Here is a 25690-nt window from a genome sequence, read left to right as displayed (position 1 = left end):
AATGTAGTCGTTCTTTTTGGTACAAGTGCGGAATTGACCATTTATAAAAGACCATCTATTTATTCATTAGCATCCAGAAACATTTAAAGAAATCAAACCAGAGCTTCCCATCATGTATGAGCAGTGAGTCGAGCCTTGCTGCTCAGTCTTTATTCAATGAGTGCAATTCTGTGTTGAAAACAATCAGACATTAATCAGTAAGAATGACAGCTTCCATTGATGTGTTCTCAATGGGGGGTTTACACATTTTGAGTGGGATACTGAACTCCTTGAAATTCTGAGTCTAATCTTTTCTTTTTTGGGGGGGGGGGGGGGGCACAGGACCTTGTACACAACTTTTTACTGTCGCGTGCACTGACACTCTAGTTCACAAGCTTAATGTGATAGCTGCAGTTAAAGCACAGAGATGGTCATTTTAATGCTGCTATGGTCTGCTCTGCAACACACGTACAAAAGGCATTAATGGTGAGATTTTGGATGATCTAAGGGAGATTTAAACAGTGATATAAAGGAAAATAAAAGATTAAAGTAACATATTAGCTGTAAATAAAATATCAGTTAAGGATTATTAAAAATAAATTAAACAAAATCTTAAGATATCACAGGGAAATTCGTACTTTATTTTTTTTCTCAGTATTTTTAGATCACCAGCAACACTGATGTTTTAAATGGCGATCACATCTCATTTGTTCCTTTAAAGCAAACAGGAAAACACAGAGGGACCCTAAAGCTGATCTGTTTTTGTTCATCTGCGAAACCTTCAAATGAGATGTCTTCTTTTTTTTTTTTAAATGACAGATCAACTGATTCTGACTCTACTTTCATCTATTTTAGTGGCCAGGTTGACGAGGATCCGTGTATTTCCTCAGAGATACGTTTGTATGTTTTCAGCTGTAAATAAAATACATTTAAATTGGAACAATTATTTGTGATTAAAGACTGGCCCTGTGTGTTTATAGACACAACTAAGTATTTGTCTCATCTAGGATTCATACATCCAAAACAATGGGTATTTAACAAGAGTCAGTCAAAGGTTTTAATTAAAAACTCAAAGTGTGAATGGGTTGAAATAAAAACTTCATGAAAAACAGCAAAGCTTGTGAAACTACAAGACAGTAACTGACATACACTACTGCCCCCTGCTGACAACCTTTACAACTCAAAACTTGTGCGTTGTTCTCATCTATCCTCAGCTTGGACAAACGTAGTGGCCACTAGAATGACTTAAACAGAATCTCCGCATTGACTACATCTATAATGCTGCACTTATGATTTCTTGACATAACTCAAACTGTGGATTGACTTGAAATAATGTATCAGAAAAGTAACTGTCTTTCTTGTCTGCTATGTCTGAAAGGGATGGGACAACTGCAGTGGATTTAAGTCAGATTCTATGTGCGTATCGACTTCTCCTCACAGGGAGGGCAGAGCAAAATTAGAAGAGATCAAACGTGGGAAATATTTCTAAGACTCCACGTGCTGCGCTCTCCTCTTGTTGTGCTGGTGCTTGGTGAGTCCGTACTTGAAGAACTCGTAGACTGACCAGCTGATGGCTGTGGAGGGCATCTGGTAGATAACCCTCGCCTGGACTCCCATGAAGAAGCCCTTCAGGCCGCCCAGCCTGTAGACTGTCCGGAAGGCATGGGCCAGGCCTGAGATCTGTCTGTGGGCTCCTTGGCTGGGAGAAGGGGAACCAAGAGTTAGAGACTCTTGGGTGTTGAGCAGGGTCTTGCACACGTCTAGAGGTGTGGTCGCAGCAGCAGCGATGGCTCCAGCCAAGGCTCCTGACAACATGTGTGATGAGGGATTGTATTGTCTTTGGGGATTGAGCAGCTCCTGCAGGTACTCGTAAGTCATGAAGTGGAGCGCCTGGAAGGGCACGTTCATGGTGAGCTGGGTGGTGTAGCTGCGGTAGAACGCGGCAGGGCCCTCTTTATGCCAAATGGCGCGTACACAGTCCATAACGCCGCGGTAGGGCGAATTATACATCTGCATGCGTTGCTTCACAACTAAGGACCGAAAGTTGGTGTAGTGTCAGGAACCAAATGTGTCCAGGGTGGGTGGCAAGAGGGGGAACAAGATGGAAGAAGATTAGGCAAAATAAGTATCAATCATTAGTCAACTGCATTATCTTCCACACTGGCAGTTACCTGTGTCTCCTTTGTATTATTTGTATACATGTTCTGTATGTATCCATGTACCAACTGTGTACGCTGTGACTACAAAGTGCAATACAAGTTCTGAAGGTGTATAAGTAAGTTGTAAATTGTTTTCTGACAGCTGCACCCTTGTCCAACAGCTGCACAAGAGGACTCTACCCAGTGTCCTTCTACTGACATGTTTGGGCAGGTGGACTAGAAGCAGCTGTCAAAGTCAGTATGTGTGACTGCAGGGTTAAGGCCGACGTGTGAAGAGGGTCGGTCCAGGCGTCGCACCTGCAGGTTTCTTTACCGAAACTTCTGTATGGCGAACTCTATTTTTCAGAGACGTATTCTAGGCCTCGGTGACTGATGTTATTTCACTGTGAAATGTTGCCCTTACCTTCCGCTGGATTCATGGCTGCATCGTGAAGCAGTGTGGCCACACACCCAGCTGTACCTAAAACAAACACACCACCTTAGATATTACTAGTCATTGTGATAATCAGAAATACACAAGGAAATGAGAAGAGACTGCAGCAAAGATGCACAGAACTAGAAGAAAAAGCATTTCCAATTGCAACATTATGAGCCTTTTTGACGACGTAACAGCTTTCTCTACCTTAATCCTAAAAGATGTCATGCTTAAACTGTACATCATAGCAGAAGCACCGGTGCTTATTCAGCAAACTGCACAGGAAAGTTCACTAGAGAGCGCGCTTGACCAAATGTAGGCGATCAAACCTGGGCAAGGAGAGACACCTAGTGGATAAGGAAGGTAATTGCTCCTTTGGTAGCTATTTAAACCAAACCCATAAGCTTAAGGGAAAAGGACTAACTGAGGAGAGAGCAGATGAGACTGGAGAAAGAGGACTTACCGAGCCTCCCACAAAACTGGAATAGAAGAAAGAGAGAGAGTGGGGAGAACAGGGAATAAGGCAAAGGTTGACATTCAGAGCAAACTGAATCTTTGGTTCCTGTTTTGTAGTCAAGGTAGACTTCACTGAACTTTACTCCTTTTTGTTTTAGATTGTTTTACTTTCCCAAAAGGCAGCGACAGATCGACACTTGACCCTGGACTCTGGAAAGGCTTAGTCCAATTTGATGACTTGTCACGGGTTTTTAGGACCGGTCAGGGCCTGCCCCCTTTGTACTCTGATTAAGCCAATTCAGCAGCTTCATAATACTTGGACAAGTCCTACATATCAACCAATTTGTGGGTGACCTCGAAGGCAAAATAAATACATGATCAGTAAATCAAGAGTATATTTTATAGTTAGTGTGTAGATATGCATGTTTTATGGTACCATTAGCCAAATGACTGTTAGCCCCTGGGTGAATGACATCACTTAAAGTCTTTTTGAGTTTCTCATAGCAGGCAAAATAGAGGGCATGAGCAGGTCCCGCCCCAACCGCTGTTGCATTCAGCCCTCTCATTGGCCGCCAGACTCCCTCTGTGGCTACAATGCGGCGGAGGGCATCCATGACGTTCCTGTAGCGGGCTGCGGGCTCAGGCTGGAGGCTCTGCATTCTCGTCTGGAGGAGAGGAAAAGGTAGAGTTCAGCCAAGTTCAGAATCAACAGTTTGCCCCTTCCACACCAAAAAGGGACTCTAGGTATAAAGTTATGTAATGAATTTTAAACTGGAAAGAAAGTAATGCATAATGTAAACGTCTCCCTCATGTAGCAGAGTAATGAAAATATTCTGTCCCGGGTATAGTGCAGGGTGATTTAAGGGCCCAATGAGGGAAATGAGGTGTTGGACATTGTGTTTGCCACGTTGGTGTACATGTATAATTGAATAGAAGGAAGTGTGGAGTTACAAGATCCAAGGTCATAAGGGGACACAAACTGACTTCCTGGAAGCCTCCTTTCCCACTGACCGCTCTGTTTCTCACTTCCTCTTAACACATACATGCACATTGCACACTGAGATTACCAAGACATCACATAAAAAAGTATTTAAAGGACATCTGCGTAGGGATCAGCATTTCAGTCTCCTGCCATTTGATATTTAGAGGGAGGTTTTCTGGGGACAGACTGGGCGAGTGTGTCCGTCTCTGAGGAACTAGCAGCAACATAATCCTTGAATACCAAACTTCCAGCTGAAAGGACAAATTTACACCACGCTGTGTATATTCATGTAGTGCTGTAGCACAAAGCATAAACATGGCCTCATGTCACTCCATACTGCAGCTGTGGAACGCAAGGCCCAAAGACAGTTAGCTAACAGTGGTATGAGTGTGTGAGTGAGTCAGGATACTTCATACCTGGCTGGCTCACATACATACTGTGTGCTGCATATAGTGAATAAAGACTTGTCTAAAAGCTGGCTTTCTCATTCAATCATTGCCCCATGTTTAAGTATGCAAGGACGTCTTCCATGTGACAGCCATAGGTCTGCTCTGCTTATCTTTGGCATGTTTGCACATCTAGAAAGCAATGACCTTTGTACTACATGTAAACACTACATGCAGCCACTCAGACATTGTGTTTTTTTCACCGACTTTTTGAGCTCAGTTAAAATTCCATTCACGTGCACTGTGCTGTTTATACTATAACAGATCTACAAATGCAACACGCTTTTCCTAAACCCACAACAAACAGGTGGGATTTAGGATACATCATCGCTGAATGGCAGCTTATTCAAAAACTATAATTACACTGCAATCTCTTAAGTGCGGTACTTATTGTACAGGATGAGAAGGCTTTTTTTTTGGTATTGAGGGAAGCCTGGAAAAAAAAAAAACCCTGATCAAATAAAAAGGAACAAGTTAAGTTGAATCTCAAATATGAAATGTTTCCTTCAAATGGCCGTTCTTCTGCACAAATGTGTGGGTAATACGCAGTGGAGTCCGAAGCCCTCTCTTCTTGTTTGAAAAGAGAGGGCCTTGGAGCTTTCTTTTCTTGTGATTTATGTGCATCTCTATCGAAACAGCAATCCAAAGCTCCTTGTTTGGAATCCAGGAAGTCCTCCCTTCCAAAACGATTTGATTTAGATATTTTTGCTGAGTCACATTGCTCGTAATCTCCCGGGCCTTTCCTGGAATGATGCAGAGATCTGGGAGTGTACATAAGAAAGCCTTTGGTAAATATTGGCCTTCTTAAGGTTAAGGGCTGGACAGTCTATCCCAGAGATAGACTACAGGTGGTTGAGACATGGCTGAAGAAAAGCTTCTCAGTCTGACTATAGTATGCTCATTGCCCCATCTCTTTAACCTTGTGTCTGTGCTAGACAAAGGTCACTAATACACAGTCACAACTAGCTGACCTCTCAGGGGCAATACCATATTTGGTCAAAATAAAGATAAAAAAAAACTAAATTAAACAAACAGGACCACATGATATGAAGTCAGCTAGGTTGCATGACTCACTTGTGATCATAGACCTTTGCAAACAATAAGTTGCGTTGTTATGAAGATAGAAAAACTACAAAATTCCCACAATTTCCCAGTTTGGGATCAATAAAGTAATTCTATTCTAAAACTATGTGTTGAGAAAAGGAGCAACAGATGGTTCTTTTGTGGACAGGGGAAGCCAAATTGTTTGCAGTGTACTGCAGTTTGCAGTTCTCTACGCTCCGAGACTGTGGAACAACCTTCATGAGGGTCTGAGAGGAGCCCAGAATATCGAGATTTTTAAAACGCAGTCTTAAAACTCATTTATTCAGTCTGGCTTTTATATCAATTCAAACATTACTGTATTGTCTTTTTTTTATCCTACGACAATTTTAAATATTTTCCTCGTGTATTTATTTTAATACATCTTGTTGCTTTCATGTGTCGTATTTTATTTTATTTTAATACATTTTTTTTTTTAATTCTTATTCAAGAAAAGTTTATAAAATCAAATGATTTTATAAACTACTTTTTGTCAACAACTTTTTTTTGCACTCTTGTTAAGCACTTTGAACTGCAATTTAATTTGTCTGAAAGGTTCTGTATAAATAAAGTTTGATTGATTGATACTGTGTTTGCAATCATTCTCAATAACAATGTTTACGTTTCTAGAAATGTTCAACACACGGATTTATTTTGTAAAACATTTTTTTTTTTTTTTAAAGGCTGTATTCTACCATCTCTGTTTTGCTTTTGTAATTAATAACTGGTCTTATTGTAAAAAAAAATTAATATAACATGAAATATTTGCATCACTTGTTCATATCCGGTTCTGTTTTTTTGTGCGTATGAGTTGCGCAGCATCTTATCAACTCTCCTCTGGCACCAACTTTGATTCCGTTACGTGAAGTCATTTTTTTTTTTTACGTAAAGTGACCATAAGGGCTCCAGTGTTTGACCCTGCTGCTTAAGGTTGTCATAATAGCATGCTAACAGGTTAGCTCGCAGTGATGTGAAACGCTGAGCAGACTGACCTTGTCCTCACTGTGTGTTTAGGTTAGCACGCAAGCTAATGAGCGCTGCTAAAACATGAAGGGTGCGTAACAACAACAGAAAAAACAAACATAAAAACGCACCCAGAGCACAACAGAGATAATGCAATGGAAGCACTTCATATGCATAGAAAGTTTAAGGGTTGGGCTGTTAGCCTGTGAGCTACGCTACCTTGACACAGTCGATGGGGAACATGAGGCAGTGCTCCATGATCCCGGCCACGGCTCCAGCCAACATGTGGGTGCTGGTAGAAGCACCCTGTGGCAGACCTTCGTAGTCTTGCTCAGAGTCCTCTGTTTGTGCATCTTGCGCACGGGTAAAATCGACTGTCTGTATCTCCGTTTCCCCTCCGATCCGGGGTGCCAGGCTCCCCATGATACTTTCCGAAACTCCCCAGAATCTGCCCCCCAGCCATCGAACTTCTGCCCCGGCTGAAGCACCAGCAACCCCGGGATCATTGCCTGTGGTCTCCGCTGTCATCCGACGCCTCCTCACGAACCCATCTGCTTCCATGAGAAACCGGGTGAAATGTTTTAAGTCTTAAGGCGGGTTGTCCAGAGGTGGATTTGGATCCTAAAGTTTTACATTCCTATGGGGTTGCTCTTGTAGCCTCTCAGCAGCTACGCCATTCCCTCCCTGCCTCAACGCGTCCTGCAGCTTCGAGCAGAGCAACAACGGAGGCCTCGACGGACAAATACACACGGAGCGCCCCAACCACAGGCCGCGATCAGGAAGTAATCCCTGATTGGTTACTTTGGCCGAGTCCTACTTCCACTATTGGTTTACAGACATGCCATTCATGTTTGGGGGTTTTTGGTGAAGACTTCAAACTCTGTCATGTGGCACTTCTACATGCGGGTCGCTGCTTAACTGTATGCGCACCTGTGAAAGCTATCAAAAGACCAACTGAGGACACTATAGGAAAGCTGAAAAAACAAACTCTAAATCAAACAAATGCAGTTTGTGTTCAGCTCACTAGGTTTATTTTTCAATTTGTTTATAGAATAGAAAAGAAAAGAAAAGAAAAGAAAAGAAAAGAAAAGAAAAAAAAAGAATAGAAAAGAAAAGAAAAGAATAGAATAGAATTACTTTATTGATCCCAAATTGGGAAATTGTGGCGTTACAGCAGCAGGTTATCCAACACATAATGAGTAAAAAAAACACAATGTTAGCAAATCTAAACATAATATAATATTAACTACAAAGTAAATAAGTACTAAAAAAATAACAAAAATAAGAATGTGAATATATACAACCAGGATTTAACTAAGCATTACTAGTCTTAAATAGGAAGATTAAATATGGACGATTGAATGTAAATGTGCAAAAACAGAGTCGTAAACTAGCACTAAGAGTTGTTCCTTAGTGCTAGTTTTCGGTCTCCTTTGCATTGTTGTGAATTGCAGCTTTATACCCATTGGAGCATAACTCTCTAACTCAGTTAACACCTAATGGCCTAGGAAGGCTTAGATCAGTAAGTTCACTTTTTTTTTTAGAAATGTGAGTGACAACAGAAAACTGTTTTATATTTATAAGTGACTATTGATCTTAGCCATCTTGACAAGTCACATATTTTTGATCAGCCCTGCATCAGATGGGATGACTAACAACAGCAGTGGTTATGACCTGTGTTTAAAAGCCCTCTTTCACATCAATCATCTCTCTCTTACTCGTATGGCATCTGCTAATTTCAACGCAGCAAAGGCACATAGACAGGCTGAAAATAGTTTGTTCAGAATAAGAGGAACATTGTTTCTATCACAAAAGGATCCGTTTATTGTAAATTCATTTAAATATAACTTTTCCAGAAGTAGACCTGTACTTTACAAACTTGGTAAAATTGTGCAGAAATTATTCATTTTCAATCAAACAAAATTTGAAATTCATTCGATTTTTCAGTAACCTCTGCCACATCTGGTTTAACATCATATATACAGCTATATACTCATTTTTGACACAGCATTAAGATTGAACATATAAATGTCCTTCCCATGTTAAGATTGTATCAATTAATCAATATGTGTATTCATAACAAATGTGATCTCAGGCTGTACAAAAACAGCAGGTCTAAACTGTACTCTTTGCTACATTAGAGATGTTATGACAAGTGAAGGACTGCTAATGTTTTTTACATAAAGGATCATATTGAAATAGATTTTTGATTAGAAGTTAAATAATTAATAAACATCCTCAAACATGTCCGTTGCATTGTCTTAGAATAAAATGCACAAAATCAACAATTCAAGGTATTCAGTATAAGCAGGAAAAAAAGCAAAATTCTTCAGAATCCAGATTCAGCCAGAAGTGTTTTAATAATAATTTATCCTTTATTAATCCCGCGAGGGGAAATTTAATTTCCCACTCTGTCTAATGAACATGAACACACACATAGGCTGAAATACACACACATGCATTATTTATGTTTGATTAATTCATTTAAAAATGTCAAATGATATAATCTCACAGTTGTCGTCTTCCATCGATTAATTGATGAATAAATGTCGCAAGGCTAGATCAGTGTTTACAGTAAATTAGACAGGCTGACATTTCACCATATCACACAAAGTGATATTATTGAACCTTTATTGTATGTGCTTCTGATATTCAATATACTGTAAGTCCTACTTAAAGTTCAAAGAATCAAATAAATTAAATAAATCTAAAAAGAAATACAGTTAAAATGTGTTGGATATGGGGCGCTGGTTCAAATCCCGCCCGTGGCTCCTTTCCCTACTCTCTCTCCCTGATTTCCAACTATATCCACTGTCCTATCTCTCCATTAAAGGCACAAAAAGCCCAAAAATAAATCTTTAAAGAAAAAAAAAAAGTTGGATATCATGAGAAAATGGCATATTACAGAATGTAGCAACAAAATATTATTCAAATCAATTTTACGAGGAAAACTGATTTTTATTGACCGATTATCGGAGCAAAATGCATTTATATTTACTTAATATCTAGATGACATTTATTTGAATACACTATACAAAATGAACTCATTTCACATATTTCTTGGTTTATTCAAAACATTTACACTGTTATTCATCTCTACCTAAATTGACTGTAAAATGTATTACGTTAAAGTTAGAGTTAAAGTTAAATTGATAGTTTAAATAACAACTTGCTTAGCCTGCTGCCACCACGACCTAAGCAGAGGATAATGGATGGATGAATATATTCAATAATAACATGTTTCCATCATTTTTTAAAGTGCAATCGACTCAACACCAATGCCTTATTGACACTGCCCTTCACGTATTTTCAAAATGTGGGAATCGTTTTTTATTACAGTACATTTACACATACAAATCATTTTGATTTGGTGTTTTGGTGCAAATCAATTTGCAAAGTCTCAAAAATGTCTCTATTTAATTGAAGTTCAACAGGTAAGCATTTATTTGTGTATTTTGTAAGTGCAAAATGCAAAAACACAAAAGACAAACAAAGAGAGGTTCTCTAAGAAAAGAAATGCAGAAACCATGTTTGTCCTGTTTGTTGCAAGCTACCAGAAGAGAAGAGCTTCTTAAGACTCCTACAGATGTTTTTTCTATATTAACTCCTTTTAACAACCTGCTTTGAGACAGCAGCTTATGTGTCATAATTATAAATCCTTGGCTCTAGAAGAAATCTGTCTCCAGCCTCACATCTTCACTCTAAGCTCTGCCTGGAGGTGGTAGAAGCTCTACTTTTTTTTTTTCTGAAAATGATGTAATTGTGTTTGGTTGCGGCGCTGTTATGACATAATTGAATTTTCTCCTTTATTGCCTGGGAGAGCCTTCAAGAGCTGCAGTGTTGAATTTCTGCAGACAAAGGGGAATGAAGTGTTAATTTCTGCTTACAAGAACAAAAACTCCTGCTTCTGATCTGGTTATGGTTGACCGGCTGATATCCGCAGACGTTCCTTCAAGGAAATCAGAGAAGAGGGCATATCAGGATCGTTTCCCTTCCCTGAAAGTAATGCTACTCTAATAAACCATGGGAGAGGTCTGTTAGCGGGAAACTGGAGATCACCATAACACCTCATTTCATTCCCTCTGCATAGAGAGTGCACAATCTATACAAACCACAGGAATTATTTTACACTGTCTAAGCAAAACAAAGTCCAAAATCGGCATTATAGAGACAAGATGGGAAGATAACTTGGTTATGTTCTGCTGTGTTTGAATGTTTTTGTACCCGTTAACACCCTTGGTTCCTGAAGTCCCAATGGACGAGCCCCTCCTCTGGCTCTGTCTATTCCCTGGACTTGAAATGATCTATGGCCTCTTGTCTCATTAATGCTTAGTAAGTGAAGCACTATAGGGCAATAGGACATCTTCAACAGCGGCACTAAGAAACCATTCTGTGTTAAGAGCTCATCTTCAGACTCTCAAGGTGCAGGGCCCTTACTTTAAGATCACTTGAGCACCTGTCTAAAGTAGCAGAAAAAGAACGCCAAGTTCTATGATTATTCGTATTATGTATATTTTAGATATGAGGCGTGTTTAAATATTTAAAAAACAACTTCTCTATTTCAGCTCTATTGGACATCAGCTGTGATCCTCTAATCTATTTATCTTTCCTCTACCCTGAGTGTTGACAGAACTGTGAAAAACTGTTTTTCTTTTCTATAATGCATCTCTGGATTGGAAGAGTCTGAAAAAAGAGCAAAAATAAGACACACTCACGTCACTTAACACATTAAAGAGTGTCATAAAGAATGTGTTGATAGAAGTGGTGTTGTTTTTCTTAATAGGCCACTTTGTATTTCAATTCCTGGTTGAAATTGTGTGATTTTCTCATCTTGTGTTATTTAGCTTTGGATAAAAGCGTCTGCTAAAAAAATAATTGTATTTAAAATTCCTGTGAAGAACTTTCAGTTTGTGTCAATTTGGCGCCCCCCTGTGGACAAGGTGGTAACTTTTAGCTTTCCCCTGATTTTATCCGGAAAATATGTAATCAAAATACTTTCTTTATAATCCACAAGGGATCATCATATCATGAATATTAAAATAGCATCCTGCATTCTTATATCAGCCAAATCATGGGGAGAATATAAACAAAGGCTGTGATCCCTTTTTCTGACACCAACTCTGCAGGTTTCAGGCATTGATAATAACAATATAAAACTAAAAACAATATAGGCTACTTGTCGCTAAGAGTCTTGTTAATTTTGTAAATCCAAAAGAGACATCAGTATTTATTTCAATCTGTTCCACAACCAGCTCAAAACTCCTCACAGGTGCTTTAAGTTGTTTTTTTAATGTGTTTTCTGATTTTGTGTGGCTGCTACCTATAGGTCAGCTCTCTCTTGTAAAATAGACTTTTAATCACTATGGGACTTAAAATAAAGGTAAAACACTTACAAAAAAAAAAAAAAAACTGAAATCACTTTGAATTTTCACATGATCTCCAAAGAGTCAGGATGAACAGTCTGCAGAGTCTTTATGCAGACCTTGATGTATTTATTCATGACTGTGTGCTCCTGTCTAAGCGTTTGCATAAGTAACAGCTTACACTCTACACACTAAATGCAAATATGAAGCCAAAAATAGTTAAATCAGCTAAATTACAACTAAGTGTTAAACAGTCCATCCCTTAATGATGCATTTCTGAGGTTGCTGTATGAAATGTTTGTGGACTTTTGTGATTTTGGAGAAGAATTAAGTGGACCAACTGTGCCCCCAAGTGGTGAGTTTGATAATGACAGGCTGGTCCATCCACAGTTTTCAACATGGTTACTTTATTAGAGGAAGTAATATGGAAGAATGTATAATTCAAACTTTACACACTGGCTTTAAAATTCTTCAATTTACCTATAAAACTGACAGTTTAAAAAAAAAAATTAGCATAACTCAGTTTCCACTTACCAACATTTTATTTTATTTTTTTTAAACTTTCAATCAGAACTCTTGTCAAAGGTTTAGGAAGATATCAGACAAAATGAAAGTTGTGTGTTATGGTGTGTTAAGTGTACACCTCTACTCTTTAACATCCTCTAGGCCTTTATCCTACCTATCCTGTGAGAAAGTGAGATCATATGTAAAAAATAAAGAATAATAAACTTTATGTATTGAAATAAAATCCTTTCGGGTCATGTGCGTAAAATAGATTTCTAAACTAGATGCTTGTCTGATATAAAATGTTTGGTGGATGCATATAAATATCAACTACAAAATCTAAATTCATCTGTATCTAAACTTAAAACACTGAACTGTATCAGTGAATCCCACCCCCACATCCTAATCCAGACCAGTTTACTTTAACTGTGTGGCCGTTGCAGAAAACCGGATCTACTTTACGCGGCTCTAGGTTGGAAAGAGGAAGGACTGATGAGGGATCCTTCCTCAAACTCCTGCAATGGCTGCGGCGCTGTGGACTGTGCGAGGACGGAGGGCTGTGACTGTCGTAGGGACAGTGACGAGATCCAGATCCAGTCAGGCCGCTTTGAAGTCCCAGTATGACGCACTGGTCATCGGAGGAGGTGAGAACTTTGGGCTGTAGCGGAGGGAAAAAAAGTGCAAAAAAAAAAACACAGGAGCTCTCCTGCAAAAAAAAAAAAAAAAAACAACCCGCAAGGTACTCTGCGATACTGAGACAACATTCAGCTAAAAACAAAAAAGTAACTCCTAAGAATTTATGCACACCTTTTTTAAACTGACTTTTTTAGTGACTTGGCTCTGGCTCTTGTTGTTCACTTCGTATTAAGGATTGAAGTTTGTTTCAAGTGTTCAACTTTGGACTCATTAAGTTTGACTTTTGACTTGAAACACTGCAGGAGAGCAACTTGCATAAATTCCACAGGGAAGCTCAATGTCATGTCATATATATAAAATAATCACTTTTAGGGTCATTGTCTGACTTATTTTATATTTCCTTGCAGGGCACAACGGGCTGGTGGCAGTAAGTCTAACTCTACACGTTTGACTCTCAACACCTACATTATGCAGTACACAAAATATGGCTCTGCAAGATGTTAAAGGTGATGTGTGTGTGTGTGTGCATTTGTCTAGGCTGCCTACCTACAGAAGGGAGGCCTGCAGACAGCCGTACTGGAGCGCAGGCATGTGCTGGGAGGAGCAGCAGTGTCAGAGGAAATCTTCCCTGGTAAGGTGGCCTCTGGCTTGCATAAAAATCTGGTTGAACCCTGGTCATGGTCAGGGTGGTTTATCTCTGTTATCTCTAAGAGTTATCTCCATGAACTGATACTGTAGATGGGAACTTCTTTCTATCTTGCAATAAGTCCAAAACTTTTGGCAGAGTTTTCTGTGAATTGTTCAGAGTAAGTGAGACACGTAAGAACGGTACATAAGAACCTTGAATATCTTGATTCCACTACTTGAAAGTGGAAAAATATTGTTTTCTAACCTCTCAGTAAATTGAACGTCTAATGATAAAGAAGGTTTAATTTTGTATACTGTAGCAAATGTGCAAAATGGATAGAAAGAATAATACAAGTCCATAAGATCAGACGTTAATGTGTTGCAGTAGTTATTCTTAAAAGAAAATGAACTCATTTTGTCTTTGTGGAACTAACAATACTTCTGTTTCAGGTTTTATCTTCTCTAGGTGTTCATATTTGCTCAGTTTATTAAGGCCCCACATATATGCAGACCTGGAGCTCAAGGTAAGGAAGTACTTCACTGCCTTTTGCTTCAAACTGTGGCAGCAGTTTTAGGCATTTAAAATAACTAAGCTGATGGCTTCATTTGCTTTTGTAGCTCATACAGATGCACCAGGAGTATTTCTTACCTTCATAACAATAAAAAAAGAAACTCCTCACAGGACCTTTCATTCATTTTGGGAGGGGTTAAAGAGACAGGTCTTGTAAAATACTCTATTTTTTCACTGCTTATATCTTTAGAAACATGGGCTGAAGGTGTATATGAGGGACCCCCACGCTTACACTCCCATGTTGGAGGAGGGGGTAGGAGGTGCCCCACCGAGGTCTCTCATACTTGGCTCAGATCTGGCCATGACCTTAAAGGAGATCAGCAAGTTCTCACAGAAGGATGCTCAGGTAAGTTTACAATAATGCTAGCCATTTTAACAGCTTGAACGCACTTGTCTTTGCATTTGTGTTCCACTGCAGATGTTTTTCCTCACACGCATATCTCTACAAAGCTCATCCTCACCTTCATCTCTTCTTTCACATTACCCAGGCTTATCCAGATTTTATTGCACACCTTGAGAAGCTCGCCGAAGCCATCCACCCTCTCCTGGATGCTCCTCCCGTAGACATTCCTGGTTTTACCTCTGGATCCCTGAGGAAGAGGCTGTCTGTAGCAAAGACCCTGATGCCTCTTGTTAAATGCGGTGCGTTGTTGGTATTAGCCTGGGTTATAAACTTGGTGTCAAAATAACAAATTATTCGATATGTAGTAATTTTGTTTGTACCATAACTGACTTTTCTTTTTTTTTATATGAAGGTATGAAACTGGGCACAAACATTCCAGATTTTTATGAGATTGTAACTGCGCCGATAATGAAGGTTTGTGGTGGCTTACACAACTTTTGGCAATTTAAAATGTTTTTTTGAAGGCAACTGGACTAACATGTGTTTTATCGTTGTAGATTCTCAATCGGTGGTTTGAGTCAGAGCCATTGAGAGCAACACTGGCTACTGATGCTGTGATAGGAGCCATGACCAGCCCAAGTAACCCTGGCAGTGGGTAAGTGACACCTTTAGGGCCTTCTGTAGCACACAAACACTTTTATGACTACAGGGTTAAAACGTAAACGACCTGAAGTCATCTATGAGAGAATACTGAAAATTATATGCATTATTTCAACAATCTGTTTGCAATTTGTAAATCTTAGAATACTGTAAATTGATTTGTAATGTTAGGATAACTAATGCAGAAGTCTGACAGATGGTTTGAATATTCGTCTCTGAAAGAAAATAAATCTAACAGTCAAAATTACTGCCTTGGAAGTTCCAAAGTTATCTCCAAAAAATATATTATCATGTTCTTGCCTCAAAGGTATGTGCTCCTGCATCATGTGATGGGGGAGGTGGAGAAGGAGAAAGGAGCTTGGGGTTATGTGGAGGGAGGCATGGGAGGTGTGTCTCAGGCTATAGCCAGCTCAGCTCGATCATATGGTGTGGACATTTTCACTGAGAAGGTAATGTAGTTTTTGATCTAATGCAGTTTATACTGTGGGTTAAATGTGATTGTATACCAGTGTTTGTATCATGGTCATTATTTATGAATGTGTGTGTATCCCTGCCAGGATGTAGATCAGGTGCTGATTGGTCCAGATGGAGCTGCCAAGGGGGTGGTGCTAAAGGATGGCACAGAGATCCAGAGTAAAGTTGTTTTATCAAACGCTACCCCGTATGTTACCTTCAAGAAACTCACACCTCAGGTAATACGGTTAAATACAAACAACATGCACGCTTTGCACCATACGATATGATTTATCGTAGCTTCATGTTCTTCTTTCAGACAGCCCTTCCTCCAGAGTTCATCAAAGCTGTTGATCAGATTGACTATACCTCACCTGTCACCAAGATCAATGGTAAATCTGTTCTCTTTCTCTCCTACAATAATAACCGTAGTATTAACCCATATTAATTCATCTTTAATAACGTTATAAAGTGCTTCACAAAAAGGTGATTATACCTAGCAGCAGCATTTTGGTATTAATTTAGGAAGACCAAGGGAAGTCTGACTAATATAAGATCTCATCGTCTTTAAAAGATTACACTTAATTGAAAGAAGCATGCCTGAATAACCTTCTTTACTTTGGCATCAAAACATAGTCCAGAATCAAGTTGAACAAATACGTTTCTTGCAGTTGGCTTAGAGGGATCTGAGACAACTGTCTATGTGTCAAACCAGATCGATAGATTTAAAGAAACCCCTACAGAGATCAAAATTAAACCCGTACATTTAAAAATTAGACTTGTACCAAGAAAATTTACAGAAAACGTATGTACATTTGACGAAACCTATGATAACTTCACCATCATGTTTAAGGGAGGTTTTGAGAAATCTAATAGATATCAGATCAACAGGCAGTAAATTGAGTTGGACTGCTCTGATTAGTAGATTGCAATGGGATGTATAACTAACTGGGTTTGGTCCACTGTACATTTTGTTTACTAATTACTTAAACCCAGGGAACGCATTAAATGGAAAAGAGTAGTGGACCTAAGATGTATCCTTGAGGAACACCATGGATGAAATGGGAAACAAAAGATGAGGAGAAAGCTCGTAATTTGACTGCTAACAAATAATGGGTATTTACCAACTATATCCAAAGGTGCTGACTGTAAAAATGAAATACAATGTTGACTCTCCTGTGATACAAAGGAGACATTTTTTCTTCAAAGTTTTCTTCAAATATCCTAGTGCAGTGGTTCTCAAACTTTTTAGACTGCGTACCACCTCCAAGAATATTTGCCTCTCCAAGTACCACCATTATGGTAGACGTTAAAATACACTGTAGGCCTATGTCTGCACACATTTTACACAGGAGGCAAATATATTCATAATATTATTTATTATTGACTGTTGGCAGCCACACTATAGGACTACTAAGTCCTAGCGCTAGAACTGGCACTTAAACGCCACACAACTCTGACATTTGCCTAAATCAAAAAAAGTGCAGAACAATAAAAATGACAACTTTATACCAACAACCTGTTTGAGAATATTTAGTCTCCAGTGTTTCCCACACAAACACGATACCTGGGCCCAAGTATATTTCCGACCTGTTCTTATTTAATTTTTCATTTATTCATAAAATTGCAGCATGCGCGAGAGAGAGAGCTCGTAAGAGAGTGCGGGCTCCGTGCAACCAGAGCCACTGTATTACTGTATTATAAGTCTCTGCGTTCAACATAGCAAAACTCCCTTTTAAAAAAATCCTTTTTGACTCCTGTGCATAGTTAAGACAGCAAAATAGAGCAGAATCACATCAGCTTCAGAGCGAAAGAGAGAAGGTGAGCGACTGTCCGTACACTCTTTAAAAATATAAATGTAAAAAAGCTTTGCAGTGTGTAGACATACTTCAGAGTATTAGTCTGGTTTCTATGTGTGTTAAAGCAACTACTTAAAAAGCAGTGAAGAAGTAGGAGGCCCTAACAGATGAAGTGTATCAGGAGGGATCAGTTCTTAGTCCCCCACTACTAAGTACTGTATTTTTTACAGTGTAATGTTAGATCCCTAACTTAGATCTATGTATGTGTCTTTGGCACACGGTCTCTGGCATACATAACTAAGATGATGTTGACAGTTCTTTAGCAGCCTGTGCCATTTGTTGTTCTTTAGTATTATCTTTAGGGATAAATACCACGCCTAAGGGATGGTGTGTCAGAACTGGCTTGGCAAGACACTTATACATGTTTACATGTGTGCTGTTAATGTCATTCTCCTCGCACGAGTCATATATAAACAACTTTTACTTAAGCCATCCGAGTCTCCTGCTGAATCTTTTTTGTGTGAAGTCAAGCATCAACAAATTTCCTCAACAGACATTTATATTTTCACTGACAATTACCCTAATTCCAATCTAAACATTTAGCAGTGTGGAAATTTGCAGCCAAGTCTTTTCAGAACCAAAGCAGATGTTTTCATAAAATCTTGCATAATCTTAGAAAGAAAACAACTAATTTCATGCCATTTTCTTTGTTGTGGTTTGTTCTTACAGTGGCAGTGGACAAGCTACCAAACTTCCTAGCAACTCCCACACCCGATAACAAACCAGGGCCCCACCACCAGTGCTCCATTCATCTCAACTGTGAAAGTGTAGAGGTATTGGAGACAGCGTACAAAGAGGCCATGAATGGACGACCCTCAGCAAGGTATACATTTTTACTTTCTAACAAAATTAAGAAACCAAATCCTCCTTTCAGTCCAAAACTTCAAGCAGTAAACAAACAGTTTCCCTCAATGTTCATGCACAGATTTGTATTTAAGTTGTAGATTAAAGCTTTCATTCTTTACTGCAGAGAATACAGGACAAAGTTGTACGTGCTTATTATTGGAGATTAGAGATAAACCTTGCAGCTGCAATACCTAAAAAAAGGTATTTTCTTATAATTTCTTAAAACTATGATAGTGAGCACCCTAAACGTTTTTTACCCCACATTTATTTCAACATAATTCTCAAATTAACTGGATTAGCACATTCAACTATACTTTATCTCTTACATTACACTTGAATAAATAGATCCTCTGAACATATTATTTTTTTAATTGTTTCTACATCAATTTATTTGAATGGTTGAACGCAATACCAGATGTCCATTCTTGAATATTTAGCAGCTCACTTGTATCTTATCTCATCTTGCTGCTCTTCTCTTGCAGACCCATGCTGGAGATGACCATCCCATCAGTGTTGGATCCCACTCTGGCTCCCCCTGGCTGCCACGTGGTGTCACTGTTCACCCAATTTACCCCCTACCACATAGAGGGCAAGGAATGGACTGAACAGGATAGAGAGGCCTATGCAGATAATGGTTTGAATCACATATTAATCCTAAACTTCTAATAGTATCACTTTGTCCAAAGTAGAGGTGGCAGTAAATACAAACATTTTTTACTATAGGAGACAGATACAAATATGTATGTAAAAGTAAAATAGATCCATCTCCTTACTGATATAAAAGTGAAAAAGTACAGGTTCTGAAATGTGCTCATAGTGTGAAGGTTACTTCATCTATGGGGAAATATTAAACTTATATAACTAGAAACTTCACTTACTGTAAAAGGGAAAATGGAATATAAGGAACATTCACTTTATCCAATGCACATCAGTTGTATGGGATATGGCTTCTCTTTGGGAAAACAAAGAGTCATATTTTGTTTGTTTTATCGTACCTTTAGGTTGAAATGAGTCAGGATTTGGGTAAGGCACGGTGTGCAATCATGATAATAAGTAGATAATAATTATCCTCATATGCATTGAAGCTAAAGTAAAGAGTCCTTTTTGTTTAAATTTGGGGGGTAAATATGAAAAGTTTTCAGAAAATACACAAGAAAAGTACTGTTACCTGAAAATCTGCTTGGTTACAGTAACATAATATTTGTACTATGTTATTTTCAAACTTTGGCAAAATGTGTCCAGTGCTTCTACATTTACACATTTTAACACGCTAGATCTTAAAGCTCCAGTTTTAACAGTTTGTGTTGATTCTGGCGCCCCCTGTGGACAAAGTAGTTCCTCTTTTGCTTTGCCGATTTTACCTTGTTCATGTGTAAGTCGTGTTTTTTTTAAGCATAACATCTCAGTTTGCTTTCTTATACAGTCAATTGTATCCCTCAAGAATCTGAATTAACAACATGCTGTTTCTGCAGCATCACTTTGACTGACACCTACCCTGTAGCCTGCACACTTAAAAAAAACAACTGGATAGAAATAAACAATTTTACTGAGGGCCTTGTTTGCTTTTGTAGGTCATGTCTCCTTGAAAGGCGCTATATAAATCCAAGTTATTATTATTATTATTATTATGTAAAGGCATCCGTTTTAGTTTCAGTCTGTTTCATTCGTGGCAAAAAACTCCTTACAGGAGCTTTAACCAATATTTGTATTTCTTTTATGATATGATAGAAAGCAAAACTAGATCCACCTTCTAAAACAGAAATGTACTCCTTCTGATTTATTCTAAATGCTCTGTTTGTCTCTCTCTCTTTAGTATTTGACTGGGTGGAGCAATATGCCCCTGGGTTCAAAAAGTCTGTGGTGGGCAGAGACATCCTGGCTCCCCCTGACCTGGAGAGGATCTTTGGGCTCACAGGAGGGGTATGTACTGTGCACACACTGAGGACGTTGTAAATCTGAATATCAGTTTGAATGTGGATTGACATCACTTCTGCTTAACAGTCCACTGCTCACTGGATGAGGAAGTATTTTGCGTCCACTGAGGGTTCTGTTGTTCACTGTCTGCTCGGGGACAGACCTTTGAAAGCAGTTAATGGTTACAGAGTTTTACCACAACCCCTGACTCAAAGTTCACATCGACAATGTGAAGTCACAACTCACTGAATAATATTTGCCTCTGTTTATTACACAGGACTTTATTGAACATAATCAACTATATAAAAGTAAATAAACATTTTGCTCTTCACAGAATATCTTCCACGGGTCAATGTCACTGGATCAGCTGTACTTAGCACGACCATTGCCCTCTCTCTCTGACTACCGCTCCCCAGTTAAAGGGCTGTACCTGTGCGGAAGTGGCTGTCATCCAGGTTTGCCTTTAATGCTAATCCCTTGGCTGAATATTAAACTGCAAAGGTGACTGGTTGTGAATGTTGTAGTATAAGTACACTCATTGTTGTGACTGGTGTTTGATAGCACAGTTCATGACCCTTTTGAGAATAATGTCCTCAATGCAGATGCTACAGAGGCAAAGGTTCTTGGTGATTTCAGGTGTGACCTATTTCTGACTAATTCTTCTTTGTTTTATGTGTTCAATGTGTTTTTTTAGGTGGTGGGGTGATGGGTTCTCCAGGCTGGAGTGCAGCTCTCACTGCCATGGCCGATCTCAAACATCGCTGAAAAGAATCTGACATCAGCTGAAACATGAATATCAACACTCCCTCAAACCAGCTACTTGATCGGCTGTGTCTCCTTCATGTAGCGTTGAGGATCCTAATTGTAATGTTTTCTGAAAAATAAAAAGATGCTCAATGGTGGCTTAACAACAACACAGCTCAGCGGGACAGAGACAAAGAAAGAGGCTGTCAGGCTCTTTAAAGGCCGTCAACCTGAAAAGTTCACAACTGCAGAACCCAGGTTTTACTCTTGGTATTGAACAGTAGTCACCACTTTTGAAGCACCTCTTATGAAGTCATCTAACTGAGCCAGCAGAGAAAGACTGATACCAAATCAATCACAGTGTTGAGATAAATGCAATTCATAAGATGACTCACCCTTGACTTAATGAAATGAACCAAAACTGTAATCAAAGGAAATGACGCACATTGAGCCTTTCTTACAACTTTGTATGAATAAACTCTGAAATGAAATTGAGTATATGTGTTTCAGTTTCTTAAAATTATTTGGAGGCTGTATTTTTTGTGGGAGTGAGATTATATTTTAGGATGTAAGCGTAGATATCTAATGATAGGTAAGATCATTTCAATAGTCCTAATAACATTTTAATGTTTCTAAACTTCTTCGTGTCCCAGTATGGTTTTAAATGGGACCCAGTAGGCCTCCAAACATGCAACGTGCGATTACATTTTTTGATATTGTGATAATATGAATGGTGGCAGCAGCTCAGTCTGTATTCTCACTCTTACAACTCTCCATTAGTTCATGTCGTGTGTATTTCAGCCTATGTGTGTGTAGCATGTTCAACAACAGAGTGTAAAATTGAAAGTTTTGAATACGGTATATCTTAATTCCTCTTAAAAGAGTGCATCAGCTATTTCTGTCTATCTGCTGTTCTTCATGTTTTATACTTCAGTACCTGAGTTTGAAACCTGTTCCTCCTGAATCCAATATAAATTGTCTCTAAGTAGCCTTCTGACATAAATTCAGACTTTTGTGATGTGTTTATTGCGAAGGGTCATATCGCAATAACTATGAAATCACGATTAATTATGCAGCCCCAGAATAGAATAGAATTACTTTATTGATCCCAAACTGGGAAATTGTGACGTTACAGCAGCAGGTTATCCAACACACAATACGAGTAAAAAACACAATGTTAGCAAATCTAAACACAATATAATATTAAATACAAAGTAAAGAAGCACTAAAAATATCAAAACTAAGAATGTGAATATATACAACCAGGATTTAACTAAGCATTACTAGTCTTAAATAGGAAGATTAAATATGGAAGATTAAATGTAAATGTGCAAGAACAGAGTCGTAAATGGTTGTAAATCAAATATGAAAGATTAAATGTAAATATGCAAAAACAGAGTTGTAAATAGAACCCAGCTGACAATAATTTAATAGTTCAGCATAACAAAATGTGTAAAAAAAAAAAAAAAAAAAAAGAAGACCTGTGTATGTAATGAAAAGAGTCTAAAAGCACTGCTGTGATTGCAGTATGCCAAAGAAAATATATTTGTATTGTATTTTTGTGAACCTCGAAACACTTCTTTCCTTCTTTTACAATATTTTACTTTAAATAACAGTTTTATGCCTTTGTATATCAGTGGTGGTGATGAAATGGTATTTAATTATTTTCTGCATTCTTCGTTAGCTTTAAGAAAACATAAACACACTTGACTCTGTGTACAGGCACCGGAAAAGGGCTCGAACCGTTCAACTCATTTCAATAATCGATAATGGGGGTTACTGCGCCTTTAAGACGCTGCTCAGGGTGGACCTAACGTCTGTGCAGTTGACGCTCAGGAAGTGGACTCAACCACCAAAGATTCCCACAGATCCGATAGCGATTGTCCCGATGTCACAAACGTGTTCACTCCTGAGCTAAAAGGAAGAAAGAAAAAAAAAAAAAGCCTGTTTCGAGTATTTTTCTCGAAAGGGATTACCGAGAGGATAATGCTGGATGGTTGCGCTCATGAAATTCACCAGAGATATATGCAGGCTGCTGGGACTCGGGAGCGGTAAGACAAGCCCCAGTTTTCAAAAAAAAAAAAAAGTTTTTTAAAACTCAACCGCAAGTTCAGGCGAAGTGATAACGAAACGAAGGTGACAATGAAACCCGCTGATAACATAATCTAAAACTTACTCTCTTTTTTTCTTTTCTTTTTGACACTTACATTGTTTGGTAGTGTGTGTTTTTTTTTTCTAACTTGTGTTTTGTCGTGAAGTTTCACATTGCCTTCTTGCTCAGACTGTTACACCCTTTACAGCTTTCACCACTTCCAAGTCTGCGCAGTCGGTGCCAAGTAACTTATTTTTAAAACACACTTTCACGGACTTTTCAAAGCACGTCAGGAACTCACTCAGTCCAAGTGTGCCTTTTTTAAGAACAGGAAATGAGCATAAACAGTAAAAAAAAGAAAAAGATTACTACAACAGATTAGAGGTTGCATGTTGGTATGATAACAATGCCTCAAATGGGTGGCAAAAGCCCCGCAGCCATGAACATGCAGGGCCATATTTAGAGTTGATGTGAGAGCATCGGGCTTGTGCGTCCTCAAACATGTCATGTGGCTCACACTTTTAGTTCCTCTTCTTGTTGCTCTGTGTTTGTCAGCATGCCTAGTTTACAGGCTTACTGCTTTAAAAACCCTCCTCAGGGACGGATTGGCATCTTTTTTTAGTAGCTGTTTCAACACATCTGTTCATGATGATCTGTGATGAATATATCTGTCAATTAAATGCTTTTTTTTTTTACATTTTAACACTCTAATCAAGTCAAGCTTATTCAAATTACAATGTTTCTTTATGTGTGTTTTGTTAATGAAACTGTCTGTGTGCTTGATTCAGTTGACATATTACTGTTTTAACCATGTAGAAACACCTGTATCAGTTTACACATTCACTGAAAAAAACACACACACTTGATTAAGTAGTGCTTGTATTGGTAAGAGAGTGTTAACTTTTTCTATTTATTAAATGTTTACTTGTGTACAACAAGTAGGAAGCATGTTAACCGATGACTCACCGCAGCATTTACACACATCTAAAATAATGTCCCGTCCCTAAAGGGCCTTTAAAAAAAAACACCAATCAATCAGTAATACACAAAACAATACAATAAAGAACCTTTTAGAGCCTATAGGTCACAATGATGTCACCGTGTTAGCTGGAGGCAAAACTAAGCTAAACACAGATCACCTCCTCGGGGTAGAAGGTGACACAGGAGTTTTAAAATGTTGGACCGCGCCAAAATAGAAGGAGTAATATCAGTCATGTCTCAAAACGGAAATTCGACCGTATACCAGCAAACGACACGTAACATGTTGCTAACCTCATAACATAACTAACATTACAGATGTGTCTAAAGGTTGTTCAACGTTTGGCTGTCATTACATGTAAACCGTAACAGTCACACAGATATCAGTTATGCAGTTAGGTTGATGACAAACACTTTCAAATAGGTTCACTACATAGCTAGCCATGTGCAGTTTGTTGTCATGATGTAGGTGTTTACTCTGTTGACAATGACTCAAGCCTTGAACATGGCTGTCTGCTGTCCTTGCCACTGGCTGGCCAGAACTTTGGACCTCCTTATTTAAATCTTAGTATTTAAAGATGTACACATGACTTACATGATGATTAAAGTTTGAGTAAGATAAGATAAAACTGCTTGACATAGAGACCAGTCATTGAAAGGCACCTTCATGAGATCACGGTTGTGTTCTTTCTCTCTTTGTGCGATAGGTTGACTCACAGTGACGAAAAAAGAGCTGTGAACTTGATTTCCTGGTAAAAAAAAAACAAAAAAACGCCCCATCCATGTTGATGCACTGTTATTTAGAATTCCTGTGGAAGGAGCTCACCTTTCAACTCAACATTAACTCAGGCCGTGTCCTTGAAAGGGGGAAACAGAGACTCTGTTGTTGTGTTTGTCTAGGATCGTTATTAGAAGGCAGGCATTCCTTTATGGTTAGGATTTAACATAAAATGTTGAGTCAGCTAATGGGATGGAGCCGTGCTTCAGCCGTGCTTCGTTTCATGACATTTGAGAATCGAGTCAGACACGGACCGCTGAAATTTCTTTCACTTTCTAGAGACAGTGACTCCAAGTTATGTGAGAGTCTTTACTAAAGAAGGGCTGCAAATGACAATCTTTTTCATCGTTGATTCATCTGTTATGATAAAAAGTCATAGAAATGCAACAAATCCTCACATTTAAGAAGCTATAATAGTCTGAAATTGTATGATTTTCAAAAAAAAAAAAACTATTCCCAGGCAGGACCCAAAATATTGAGAATAAATAAATCTCTTTTTTTGTAATTTCAAGTCACTACAAATATTAACTTAAAAAGTTCCTTTGAATAAATGTGTGTCCGATCTGTCAGTAAGTTTACATGCCATTAGAAAATGTCAATTTATTGTGTAAGCCCGACTTAACCTGGACTTTTAAAATACATAAACATGTTAGTCCAACTGAAATCATACTAAGTTGAATTTCTCAAAGTAAACACCGTATTCAGTCTGACCCAAACTGGTCTGGGTGTTCAGTTGATGCCCCACAGTTCCTGCATGCGCCGGGATTTCACCCGGAAGTGGAACAGCAGAAAAGCGTAGGGTAGCAGAAGTCATGTTGTCGTCTGCTTTCATGTCGTACCAA

General features: G+C 38.6%; 3 protein-coding genes across 5 annotated transcripts in view; 2 read left to right on the top strand and 1 right to left on the bottom strand.

Moving 5' to 3' along the window:
- Window positions 1–110: 110 nt before the first annotated feature.
- Window positions 111–7220, bottom strand: slc25a28 (solute carrier family 25 member 28). Its single transcript, XM_020650992.3, has 4 exons — window positions 6700–7220; window positions 3446–3674; window positions 2542–2598; window positions 111–2009 (listed from the first exon to the last, which is right to left on the bottom strand). Exons 1-4 carry the CDS (start codon window positions 7039–7041, stop codon window positions 1465–1467), a joined length of 1173 nt encoding a protein of 390 aa, XP_020506648.1. The 5' UTR covers window positions 7042–7220; the 3' UTR covers window positions 111–1464.
- A 5601-nt stretch (window positions 7221–12821) lies between these two features.
- On the top strand, window positions 12822–21495 carry pyroxd2 (pyridine nucleotide-disulphide oxidoreductase domain 2). Its single transcript, XM_020651003.3, has 16 exons — window positions 12822–12991; window positions 13391–13410; window positions 13521–13614; window positions 14061–14134; window positions 14372–14527; window positions 14670–14823; window positions 14937–14998; window positions 15082–15179; window positions 15492–15633; window positions 15742–15876; window positions 15957–16029; window positions 18166–18319; window positions 18825–18976; window positions 20156–20262; window positions 20591–20711; window positions 20951–21495. The coding sequence occupies exons 1-16, from the start codon at window positions 12868–12870 to the stop codon at window positions 21019–21021; spliced, it is 1737 nt and encodes a 578-aa protein (XP_020506659.2). The 5' UTR covers window positions 12822–12867; the 3' UTR covers window positions 21022–21495.
- A 1330-nt stretch (window positions 21496–22825) lies between these two features.
- zgc:123010 (uncharacterized protein LOC641500 homolog) overlaps window positions 22826–25690 on the top strand; it is a 12770-nt gene continuing 9905 nt past the window's right edge. For 2 of the 3 annotated variants that reach the window (XM_020650999.3, XM_020650998.3), the window contains exon 1: window positions 22827–23051. In XM_020650999.3, the coding sequence (XP_020506655.1) occupies window positions 22994–23051 (58 nt within the window). In that variant the 5' untranslated portion in view covers window positions 22827–22993. Of the gene's footprint in view, window positions 23052–25690 lie in introns of all 3 variants that reach the window. The other variant, XM_020650997.3, reaches the window with a different exon arrangement.

Source organism: Labrus bergylta, chromosome 10 (assembly GCF_963930695.1).
Source record: "Labrus bergylta chromosome 10, fLabBer1.1, whole genome shotgun sequence".
In the NCBI taxonomy this organism is placed as follows: Eukaryota; Metazoa; Chordata; class Actinopteri; order Labriformes; family Labridae; genus Labrus; species Labrus bergylta.
This window is presented reverse-complemented; position numbering and strand designations above follow the sequence as displayed.